The 12,900-nt window shown below is 44.4% G+C and overlaps 1 protein-coding gene across 5 annotated transcripts in view; it reads left to right on the top strand.

Annotated features, from left to right (window-relative positions):
- TRPC4 (transient receptor potential cation channel subfamily C member 4) overlaps nucleotides 1-12,900 on the top strand; it is a 211,898-nt gene that overhangs the window by 150,620 nt on the left and 48,378 nt on the right. For 4 of the 5 annotated variants that reach the window (XM_065581286.1, XM_065581289.1, XM_065581288.1 and 1 more), the window contains one exon: nucleotides 5,861-6,197. In XM_065581286.1, coding sequence (XP_065437358.1) covers nucleotides 5,861-6,197 — 337 coding nt within the window. Of the gene's footprint in view, nucleotides 1-5,860; nucleotides 6,198-12,900 lie in introns of those variants that run through there. The other variant, XM_065581290.1, reaches the window with a different exon arrangement.

Consider the following 12,900-nt stretch of genomic DNA (forward strand, 5'->3'; position numbering starts at 1 on the left):
ATATATGAAGAATCTGTAGTTTGGAAGGCCACAATTTTCCTTTATCTAGATCATGTAATAGCCATATGATCAGAGAGGAACAAATCATATTTGGGTATTGGGGCAGAACGTTGTTTTACAGGCCAGCTCCAATTGGTTAACAAGCCTTGTTGTTACATTAACATTTTAATTTCATTTCACATCAATATTTTAGTCCTTTTTGAGACAAGAGTTGAGCACCTGCTGCTCACTCCTACAGCTACCATGCCCCAGGTGCACTTGGTATTGGCAAAGCACGGATGCAAGTGAATCTCCCCTTTAATGTCTACCTTGCAAGCTGCACAGCACCATTTTTGCCAAGTTCTCTCTCCAGAACTGCATAAGGAGGAAGGAAGGCAGGACACGCAGCAGCAGCGCTGAATGTGATTCCTACAGTCGCTGCAGTGCACTTGTCTCCCACCTCTGCCTGCCTGCCCGACTCCAGCTCACACTTTGAAGAAACAGGAGCCCTCCTTCCAGGGCCGGCTCCAGGGTTTTGGCCGCCCCAAGCAGCCACAAAAAAAAAAAAAAAGCCGCAATCGCAATCGCGATCTGCGGCAGCAATTCAGCGGGAGGTCCTTCGCTCCAAGCGGGAGTGAGGGACCGTCCGCCAAATTGCCACCGAATAGCTGGACGTGCTGCCCCCTCCGGAGCAGCCGCCCCAAGCACCTGCTTGCCAGGCTGTGCCTGGAGCCGGCCCTCCCTCCTTCCCCCAGACTTCTCACTACTACCTGTTAGCATATAGGCTTGTTTGTCAGCCTGAGATAGAATTTTGGGTTTGACATTTTGATAGTCCTATCTTATACTAATATGTGTGAAGAACAATGAACAAGGAGACTGTGTTTCATTTCCCACAGCCAGATGGGGCTTTTAGTACAATGGGAAAAGATAAGGGATACAGTTAAAGTGTTACAGGTTACCATGGGAGTATAATATACAAGCATTCCCTAGAAGTCTGCCTAGCTCTTCTCTCAAGCTAAGGTCAAGCAACCAGTTAGGAGGGGCAAGGAGTTTGGAGGGCGGGGAGGCATAAGAAACACTAAAAGCCAAAGTAAAGCCTGGCCTTGGTCAGAACACAACCTCACTCCTTACCCCCGCATGGGATACAAAAGAGGAGGGATGAAGACCCCAACTCATGACCCTCCAAAATGGAACATGATCATAAGTTGTAAGGAGTGGGACTAGGGTTGTGCACTGAGGGTATATTTAGGCCTGCTAAGGAGGGGGAAAGGGGAAATGGGAAAGGGAACTAGGGAATGGCAACACAGGCAAGGCTCCGCGGCGTCAGAGCTGGGAACAGAACACTGGGAAACAGACTCTGCCGGTGTATAGAGCTATGGATATGCTTGCTTGGAACTAACCCCAATAAACATAGAATTGCCTGCACTTACGACTTCTAGTCTTCTGCTTTCTGTCTGCGTGAAAAGAACCAGGGGAGGGGGTGAAGGGAAAGCCCTCTAACACTTCCACCCAGGATAAACTTACTTCTCCTTAACCACTCCTGACAAGCCAAGGGGCACCTGCTTCCACCCCACATCTCAGATTAGCCAGGGAAAAGTTGTTCTTTTTCCTGACTCCCCATATCAAGCAGGTGAGGCCTGGAAAGAGGGAAGGAGTATGGAACCGATGAATTTTTAGGAAAAGAGATTGATATAGAATTGACAGATATTGTGGTGAGGGGAAAAGAGCATGGAACTGTCAAACGTTGGGGTGGAAGAGAAAAAAATATTAAATTCAGGGAATGTCACACGTTGCCAAGTGAGGTGAAAATTTTTTGAGGGACATCTTGTTAAAACACTGACAGCACATCACATTGAAACAAGCTGCTTTAATTGCATATGGTATTATTCCATGCAGCTCTAACTTGAGATAAACATCTGAAACCTTTAGGACTTAATATTTTTCCTAATGAAAGAAACAGAGAACACTGTATGATTTTTCTTTTTGTTCCTTTCATATTTCTTACAGTATAACTTATTTTCTTTTTTTTCCTTTTTCTTTTTTCCTTTTTCCCCATTCAAAAATAACAAATTAATAGTCAGGGGATCAGCCTCAGAGCTAGTGCATGGTAAGCCAGTATATCTTTATTGAAAACACTGACATTCTACCAGCATGCAGCAGGTTTGAATTTGGTCCAGGGAGCTGGTTCCCTTTAATTTTACTAACAAAATCCAGACGTATACAAAAAGATTCACTTTGAATTTTAATTGAGTGCCAGATTCTGCCAAACCTACGAGTAATACTTTCCCTTGCCAGTAGTTCCAATAATTTCAGGGACTATTTAAAAAGTAATATATTACTTACCATGAGTAAGAATTGCAGAATCTGGCCCTCTGTAATTATAAGATTTTGTCAAAAAGCATGACATATAAAACTTATAATTACTCTACATGCATATGATTGGAATTCAAAGCCATCTAAAATTGTTCAGTAGTGATGCTTTAAAAAAACAAATTCCATGAACCAAACAGAAACTAAATGAAAAATTGTTAATGCATGGCTATATTAAGTTTTTAATTTTGATTGACTGAGTATGTGTGTGTTTGATGCAAAAAGGAGCATGTTTCTTTTTTAACCTTTACTCTGTTTGATGGAAGTGTCAATCCTATTATATGTCTACTTATGTCAGTTCTATTACTTCTATCAGAGGGGTAGCCGTGTTAGTCTGAATCTGTAAAAAGCAAGAGAGGGTCCTGTGGCACCTTAAAGACTAACAGAAGTATTGGAGCATAAGCTTTCATGGGTGAATGCCCACTTCATCAGATGCAAGTAATGGAAATTTCCAGAGGACTCCTCCTGAGGGTCGAAATGACAGTCTGGACCTATACATAGAATGCTTCCGCCGACGTGCACAGGCAGAAATTGTGGAAAAACAACATCGCTTGCCTCATAACCTAAGTCGTGCAGAACGCAATGCCATCCACAGCCTCAGAAACCACCCTGACATTATCATCAAAGAGGCTGATAAAGGAGGTGCTGTTGTCATCATGAACAGGTCTGACTACCAGAAGGAGGCTGCCAGACAACTCTCCAATACCAAATTCTACAGGCCACTTTCCTCAGAGCCCACTGAGGAATACACTACAAAACTGCACCATCTACTCAGGACACTCCCTACACTAACAAAGGAACAAATCAACATACCCTTAGAGCCCCGACTGGGGTTATTCTATCTACTACCCAAGATGCACAAACCTGGAAACCCTGGACGCCCCATCATCTCGGGCATCGGCACTCTCACTGAAGGACTGTCTGGATATGTGGACTCCCTACTCAGACCCTACGCCACCAGCACTCCCAGCTATCTCCGTGACACCACTGATTTCCTGAGAAAACTACAATGCATTGGTGACCTCCCAGAAAACACCATCCTAGCCACCATGGATGTAGAGGCTCTCTACACAAACATCCCACACACAGATGGAATACAAGCTGTCAGGAACAGTATCCCTGATGATGACACAGCACAACTTGTTGCTGAACTCTGTGACTTTATCCTCACGCACAATTATTTCAAATTTGGTGACAATATATACCTCCAGACCAGTGGCACCGCCATGGGCACCCGCATGGCCCCACAATATGCCAACATTTTTATGACTGACCTGGAACAACGCTTCCTCAGCTCTCTCCACTCACGCCCCTTCTCTACACATCTTCATCATCTGAACCCATGGGAAGGCAACCCCTCAGACAGAGACCAACACCTACAAGATCTTCACCAAGCATTCTCAAAACTACGATACCCACACAAGGAAACAAATCAACAGAGCCAGACGTGTACCCAGAAGCCTCCTGCTGCAAGACAGGCACAAAAAAGAAACCAACAGAACTCCACTGGCCATCACCTACAGTCCTCAGCTTAAATCTCTCCAACGCATCATCAGTGATCTACAACCCATCCTGGACAATGATTCCTCACTTTCACAGACCTTGGGAGGCAGGCCAGTCCTTGCCCACAGACAACCCGCCAACCTTAAGCATATTCTCACCAGTAACCACGCACCGCACCATAACAACTCTAACTCAGGAACCAACCCATGCAACAAACCTCGATGCCAACTCTGCCCACATATCTACACCAACAACACCATCACAGGACCTAACCAGATCAGCTACAACATCACTGGCTCATTCACCTGCACGTCCACCAATGTTATATATGCCATCATGTGCCAGCAATGCCCCTCTGCTATGTACATTGGCCAAACTGGACAGTCACTATGCAAGAGGATAAATGGACACAAGTCAGATATCAGGAATGGCAATATACAAAAGCCTGTAGGAGAACACTTCAACCTCCCTGGCCACACAATAGCAGATGTAAAGGTAGACATCTAACAGCAAAAAAACTTCAGGACCAGACTCCAAACAGAAACTGCTGAGTTCCAGTTCATTTGCAAATTTGACACTATCAGATCAGGATTAAAGAAAGACTGTGAATGGCTATCCAACTACAGAAGCAGTTTCTCCTCCCTTGGTGTTCACACCTCAACTGCTAGCAGAGCACCTCACCCTCCCTGACTGAACTAACCTCATTATCTCCATACTGATTTTATACCTGCCTCTGGAAATTTCCATTACTTGCGTCTGATGAAGTGGGCATTCACCCATGAAAGCTTATGCTGCAATACTTCTGTTAGTCTTTAAGGTGCCACAGGACCCTCTGTTGCTTATTACTTCTATGTCTCCCTGTATCAAATTTAGCATATGAACTATATGATAAAGGAAATCATATGAAGAAAAGTCTGAAATACACCAGAATCTTCTTTGAAAAATTGAAAATGGATATTAAGTGCATATATGTATATGAAAAATGACATTTGTAGAAAATACTTTTAAAGTTACTTTTAAGAAACAGATCACAATGTAAAAATAAAAACAGGAGCTAGGTAGTATACAACACATTGTAAATAATAAAATAACTGTAAAAATATTGTAAAGGATGAAAATGAATATGAAAAAGGTTTACTAAGAAAAGCAGGGAGTATTAGGGATGGCAAGTTCTTTACTTCAGTTATGCAAGAAGCAAACAGTATATCTACATAAGCTTTGCTCAGTATTCCGATAGATAGAACTAAATTAGAGAATTTTCAGGGAACGTGATGAGGAAAAGCTTTTTTTATTATTGCATTCAATTTTACTTTTTGAAGATGCTAAATTATAGTCATGCAACAACAATAATTCTTTGTATTTCCATAGTGACTTTTATCTGATGATCTTCAAGTTCTGTTCAAGAGCTGAGTGAATAATGGAAACTTTTTTTGTGACTATGTATTTGAATTGAAAACAAATGTTGAAACATCAATGTCACAACCCTTTTGTGTTTGATTTCCATTAACACTTGAGCAGTTGAGATTTACTAGCATAAATACTTTAAAAAAGTGAATTTTAAGGGCTTCTGTGTATGCTGTACACAGCATGAGCTGTACCATTTCTGGGGGAGTAACATGAGGGAGTATCCTTTGGTAGGCACCATCTCTCCCAAAAGCCCCTGGCTTCATGGAGGCGCACACACCCAACACCTTTAGGGTGAGGTAGAGATGCCTGGAGAGCCACAATGGGGCTGAGCCAAGTCCCCTCCTGTCCTCTCCACCCATCCTCTTTCCAGTGACCGGCTTACTGGAGGAAGGAGGGGCTTATCAGTCCTTGTTCACATGGGCTGCTATTATGAGTAGTACTTGCATAGGTTGTGTAAAAAGCACGGTGGTTTCTCAGAAGCTTTCCTCTGTGTGTCCACCCAAAAGCCAATAAAAATATGGCCCTAAAGTTGGCCTGTGGAGAAAATGAATGGGTAACAATCACATGGAATTGACTTTGTTCTTTCTCTCTTTCCCTTTAGTTTGTTGCCCAGCCCAACTGTCAGCAGCTGCTTGCATCCCGCTGGTACGATGAGTTCCCAGGCTGGAGGAGGCGGCATTGGGCAGTGAAGATGTTGACATGTGCCGTGATTGGACTCCTTTTCCCTGTCTTCTCTGTGTGCTACCTGATCGCTCCCAAAAGCCCATTAGGGCTGTTCATCAAAAAGCCATTTATCAAATTTATCTGTCATACTGCATCATACTTGACTTTTCTGTTTCTGTTGCTCCTTGCCTCTCAGCACATCGACAGGTCGGACTTGAACATGCAGGGGCCACCTCCAACCGTTGTCGAATGGATGATATTACCGTGGGTCCTGGGTAAATGTATTACTAAAGAAAATATAGTGGAAAATGTTAAATTCAGACATATTTTGTGAAGATTATTGAAGGAGGAATACACAGTGGAATATTCCATCACAGAATAGACCAGTAGGCCATCTAATCTTGTATTTGGGGACTGTAGCAGATAATTCAGAGGAAAGTTAAAAAAAAGCCAGCCTGCTCCTGGCCAATTATAATTCTATACCATGGTAGGGGCAAGGGGATAAGATTCAAGGGATTTTCTTTCTGACCTCAGCTGATGATTAATGTATGCCCCGTAGCATGAGAATTGATAACTTTTTGATTTCTATCCACTGTAGTGCAGATTTATATAAATTACCAATTTGAAATTTACTAGATGCTTCACTTTAAAAAAAATCTATTTACTTCTCTTATCTTTCAATTTAGAGTCCCTATCTAAAAAAAGATATACTGGCACTAGAAAAGTTTCAGAAAAGGGCAACTAAAATGATTAGGGGTTTGGAACGGGTCCCATATGAGGAGAGATTAAAGAGGCTAGGACTCTTCAGCTTGGAAAAGAGGAGACTAAGGGGGGATATGATAGAGGTATATAAAATCATGAGTGATGTGGAGAAAGTGGATAAGGAAAAGTTATTTACTTATTCCCATAATACAAGAACTAGGGGTCACCAAATGAAATTAATAGGCAGCAGGTTTAAAACAAATACAAGGAAGTTCTTCACAAGCACACAGTCAACTTGTGGAACTCCTTACCTGAGGAGGTTGTGAAGGCTGGGACTATAACAGCATTTAAAAGAGAACTGGATAAATTCATGGTGGTTAAGTCCATTAATGGCTATTAGCCAGGATGGGTAAGGAATGGTGTCCCTAGCCTCTGTTTGTCAGAGGGTGGAGATGAATGGCAGGAGAGAGATCACTTGATCATTGCCTGTTGGTCCACTCCCTCTGGGGCACCTGGCATTGGCCACTGTCAGTAGACAGGATACTGGGCTAGATGGACCTTTGGTCTGACCAGGTACAGCCGTTCTTATGTTCTTATGTTTAACATTTTATTTAATACTTGATAAATACTAGATAAGATCATGGAGGATAGGTCCATCTATTAGCCAGCATGGGCAGGAATGGTGTCCCTAGCCTCTGTTTGCCAGAAGCTGGGAATGAGCAACAGGGGATGGATCACCTCACGATTACCTGTTCTGTTCATTCCCTCTGGGGCACCTGGCACTAGCCACTGTCAGAAGACAGGATACTGGGCTAGATGGACCTTTGATCTGACCCAGTAGGGCCATTCTTATGTTCTTGTTTTTAGCTGTAAGGATATTCTGTGACAGAGAAAAAGACAGTTTGTAGTACTTGCAGAACTTATAGTCTCAGAGTGTGTTGTTACTAATTTTAAACATTTCCAAAGGTCACAGCCATATTTCACAAATAGTGAAGGGTGCATAAATTATAATTAGTGCTGGTCAGAATTTTCCAATAAGCTTTTAAATCCAAAACAGACTTTTTTCAAACATGTTTTTTTTTCTGTGAAAAATTGACTAGGGCTAGTTAACAAATTTCAGTCAAAACATTTTGCCATCAGAAAATGGGGTGTTGTTAAAATCAAAAGTTTCCACGGTGGGGAACAGGGGGGCAGGAATGATTTCTGCTGAATTTTCTGTCAGGAAAATCAAAAGTAAATGTTTTTGCCTGGGTTCACCTAAAACAAAATATTTTGTTTGGGTCACCGGATTGTTAATCTCTGTGTCTGCCTGAGTGGGTGCAGTGCCTCATGGGGGCTGTAGTTCCAGTTCCCTCATGTCCCCATTCTCGCCTTTAGCCCCTCCTCACTAGCCACACTACATCTGCCAGGATGTACTATGGTCTCTGCTTTATTTTGGTTTAATTTAAAATTATTCCTAAACAAATCAGCTAATCTACAATAAACCTGGTTTAAACCAATATAGGAGAGTCCACACAGAGGTTCACACAGGTTCATGACATTGGTTTAAAATCGCAACTTTAGTTAAACTGGTGCTACTGTCCAGTGTCAATAAGGCTACACACAGATCCTTCCTCACAGTAGGCCACTGACTTTCTTTCCATCCTCACAGTTCCCTATGAAGCTATTGCACTGAACACCTCCACAACCCTTCCTAGACTCCCTGATCTGTTAGCTTCAAAGGAAAATGGTGATGCATTTTATATTTTTGGCCCAAATTGGGAAGGCTCCAGACGTTGTTGATCATGACATTTAGGATATGTCTACATGGCCCTGCAGTTCGGCCTATGTGGGTGTGAATTTCAGCATGCGCTGGTGTGCTGTGCTGTAACTCCCCCATGTGGAAACTGGTTTCAGAGTAGCAGCTGTGTTAGTCTGTATCTGCAAAAAGAACAGGAGTACTTGTGGCACCTTAGAGACTAACAAATTTATTAGAGCATAAGCTTTCGTGGACTACAGCCCACTTCTTCGGATGCATATAGAGTGGAATAAATATTGAGGAGATACATATACACACATACAGAGAGCATGAACAGGTGGGAGTTGTCTTACCAACTCTGAGAGGCCAATTAAGTAAGAGAAAAAAAAAACAAATCTCTGGAGTACATCCACAGCTGGGATGGGTCATTCAGTCCTTTGTTTAGAGCTTCAGTTTGTAGCAAAGTCCCTCCAGAAGCAAGAAGCAGGATTGAAGACAAGATGGAGGAACTGCAAGCAGGGCCGGCTCTGGCTTTTTTGCTGCCTCAGGCAAAAAAGCCTCCCGCCGCTCCCCCCCCCCGGCCCCCCGGCCGGAGTGCGGCAGGGGAGGGCGCTGAGCCCGGCAGCGGGCGGCTCTCCCCGACCAGCTGGAGTGCGGGGGGGAGGGCGGCGAGCCCGCCGCAGCTCCGCTGGCGGCTGGAGCCCTGGGAGGAGGGCGGAGAGCCCGGCCGGGGCTCCGCTCTCCCCAGCGCTCTGGCCGCCGGGGGGAAGGTGGTGAGCCGGCCAGGGCTCCGCTCTCCCCGGTGGCCAGAGCGCTGGGGGGAGGGCGGAGTGCCCGCCGCGGCTCCGCTCTCCCCGGCGGCTGGAGCGCCGGGGGGAGGGCGGCGAGCCCGGCCGGGGCTTCGCTCTCCCCGGCAGCCGGAGTGCCGGGGGGAGGGCGGCGAGCCCTGTCGCGGCCCCGCTCTCCCCGGCGGCCAGAGCGCCACGCCGCCCCCCCTCCAGGTGCCGCCCCAAGCACAAGCTTGGTGGGCTGGTGCCTGGAGCCGGCCCTGACTGCAAGAGAATATAAAAAGCTGCTGAATGACCCATCCCAGCTGTGGATGTACTCCAGAGACTTGTTTTTTTTCTCTTACTTATGCTCTAATAAATTTGTTAGTCTCTAAGGTGCCACAAGTACTCCTGTTCTTTTTTCATGTGGGTGCAACCTAGATACCTTTTAGTTTGCACCTGCAGCATCCACATGGGATAGTTACTGAGCAGCATGATAGTGCGCGCTGCAGTGCACATCCACAAGGTTCAAACTGTGGACCCATGTAGACAAGTCCTCAGAATGCAGCTAGATAGTGCCTGACCACTCATGGAGGGGAATGAGAAGGGACTGTTCCTTCTGTCTCCGACACTCCCCAGCAGCAGGGATGCATGTCCAAAAGAAGAGTGCAACATGCACAGACTCCTGCATGCTGATATGCTCTGAGAGGGATTGTGCTTTGTGAGGTATGTTGCCTTCTGGAGTTTGCCCTGGGGACGGGGTCACACAGCTTCCCTCACTTCCCGGCACTGGGCCACACCTCAGTGCCACAGCTGAGCTCCAAGATTTATTGTCCTTTGTTTGATAAATCTTGTTTTTAATCTAAAAAGACGCCAAAATATAGCTATTGTTTTTGCCAAGAAATTAATCAGTCTGTCGAGCTGGTTAGAGTTACAAATCATATTGAGGAGCCAAGCTAATGTCAGGATTTGGGATTCATTTTTTTTTTAAATCTTTTCTAATTAGTTAGTACAGTTTTTGTATTAACATGAAACAAACAGAACCCAGTGGACCAAGTACCGATCCTGTTGCACTGGCACATTCCTTCCTTTCAGATAGAGACTCCTATCTTGAGCAGGGAGCCTTCCTCAGCTACCCTGCAGCTGCTCAGCTCCGGCCCAGTCTGCAGTTTTCCAGTATCACAATGCCAGGAGGCCACAGTACCCCCTCTCCCCAATGTCCCTGGATTGGGGGATAATCATCATCATCATCATCAATACTTAGCTGTTATATAGCTCTAAAATGCTTTAAAATGGATAGTATCATTATCCCAGTTTGACATATGGGTAGGTAAATTATACATTTCTGCTTACTGGATGCAGATACATTTTGAAGCATATACTGAACTTATGTAGCTCTAGGGTAAAAGTCCTATTTTAAAACTGGCAATGTAACTAACTAATCCCCTTTCCCAAAGCAAAGGTTATCCTGGAGCAGCTACAACAGAGCTCAAGGCTATTAACTTTTTTAAACAATAGACTCATGTTTCTTTCTCCTTGTTAGGGCAGTTCTGAATGTAATTTACATTTTAATGTTACCTTTCTTACTGTGAGTACAGACAAATGGGAGCTATACATATTCCTGACTTATCCTCAGTATGGATCTCATAATATATAATGGCTCCATGATTTAATACTTAGGAAGCATTAAAATTGTCCATAATTATCTAAACTCTATAAAGATCAAACATTAATTACCATTTTCCTACTAGTATGTAAGAGTCAATGTGTATAATTAACATATGTTAAGAGTCCTTAGAATAGGAAACTCAGTGGAAGAACCTGTATCAGGCTACTTACTCAAAGAAACAGTTAATTTTATAAGAAAAAAAGATCATTTAAGAAAGTTTCTTCATTCATTTTTTTGTTTTAGACAATTTACTTGATGATACACGTTATATTACAATACCTGGTGATTATCTCTGCAGTAATAAAAGTCAGTATAACTAGGACTAAGGGAATAAAACTAAAAAGAAGAACATTTAGGCTTAATATCTGGATAAACTTCCTGACAGTCAGATCTATTCGTTTGTGGAACGGCCTCCCAATTGAAGTGGTGGAATTTCTATCTAAACAAGACTAAAGGTACAATAGGGAGAAATCCTTCACTGCCAGGGAAACTATTATTTTTAAGGCTATGTTTTAGTCACGGGCATTTTTAGTAAAAGTCATGGGTAGGAAATAAAAATTCACAGCCCATGACCTGTCCATGATTTGTACTATATACCTGACTAATCTTGAGAGTACTGCAGGTGCTTGGGGGTGTGCAGGCGCTGAGGGGGCAGCCCGGTGAGCAGCACAGGTGCTCGGGGAGGGAGTCCGGGGGCACTGCGGGTGCTCTGCTGGGAGCAGCCCAGAACCCCCTCTGGTGCGGGGGTTGGCGGGTCTGGCAGGCTCCCTATCCAGCTTCTCGGAAGTGGTGACATATCCCTCCCTAAGCTCCTAACTCCATGAGTTCCCATTGGCTGGGAACCGTGGGAGCTAGGAGCTGAGGGAAGGACATGTTGCCACTTCCGGGGAGACCACCCTCAGGAAAGCGCCGGCCAGAGCCCTCCTCCTCTCCGCACCTGAACCCCCAGCCCTGAGCCCCCACCTAAACTCCTGCTGTTGCTGGGGGTGGGGAGTGTCCCGAGACTGCCCCAGCAGCGGCCGGTGTGACTGGCCCAGTCACGGAGATCACAGAAAGTCACGGAATCCATGACTTCCATGACCTCCGTGACAAACTTGCAGCCTTAATTATTAGTAGTTATTAATTGGCATCCTGAAGGTTGCTAGTTGTTTTCACAGGAAAAATAAAAAGATATCATCCCTGCCCTGAAGACCTTACCACCATTGAGGCAATGAGCAAGAGTAAGTTGGAAAGAGCAAGAGCAATAAACAATAGAAGTGAGGGAGTGAGACAGACCAATCTTTTTCATCACTAGATTCATAGATTCCAAGGCCACAAGGGACCATTGTGATCATCTAGTCTGACCTCCTTGTATAACACAGGCCAGAGAACTTTCCCAAAAAATTATCCATGCCATCACTAGATTCTGTGTGATTGCCCTAATTGCCCCTCTGCACTATGCCAGCAATGTAAAGGGGGTGAAACCAGGCAGAAACAACTCTCTCCTGAAATGTCTCTGGTGTAAGGGGCTTCCCTAACCAACATACAGCTGCCAAACCAGCACTACAGGAGCCCAAATCACAGCCCCTGATGTAGAAGACAAGTCAGAGGAGAGATGATACATGACTGGATCAATGCTGCAGTCACTATTCTCAGCTGACAGACAACCCATAGGGGGCCATTGCAGTCAATGTTTTGAGTTTAGAGCAGCCCTGAGGCTGCTCTAATTTATGTCAGACCTCCAGATAACTCAAGAATAGGGTGACAACAAAGTTGGCTTAAGCCATCTTTGTCTTTCCCGCTCCAGTCTTGCCCTTAGCACAGGAATGGAGGAATAGACAATCAGGACATTCACTTCTATGAATTCTATAGTCAATAGCTGTGTTCTAATAAACTCATTGGTGTTTTCCCCAGTCTGTTCTGTGGGGATGTAGCAAATGGCAATGGGATCTTGATATCATAGTAGTATTAGGTTGGTGTGCATATACTGTTCTTCAGGTGGCTGTCTTTTTTCTGGACCATTCTGCAAGTGACTTAGAGGACATAACAACAAGAGAGAAAGTTTCTCTGACAAAAAAACATCACTGCATTGATAGGGCTCACTTACTGTAGTTGTGCTAGAT

The sequence above is a fragment of the Chrysemys picta genome, chromosome 1 (genome assembly GCF_011386835.1).
Source record: "Chrysemys picta bellii isolate R12L10 chromosome 1, ASM1138683v2, whole genome shotgun sequence".
NCBI classification, from domain to species: domain Eukaryota; kingdom Metazoa; phylum Chordata; order Testudines; family Emydidae; genus Chrysemys; species Chrysemys picta.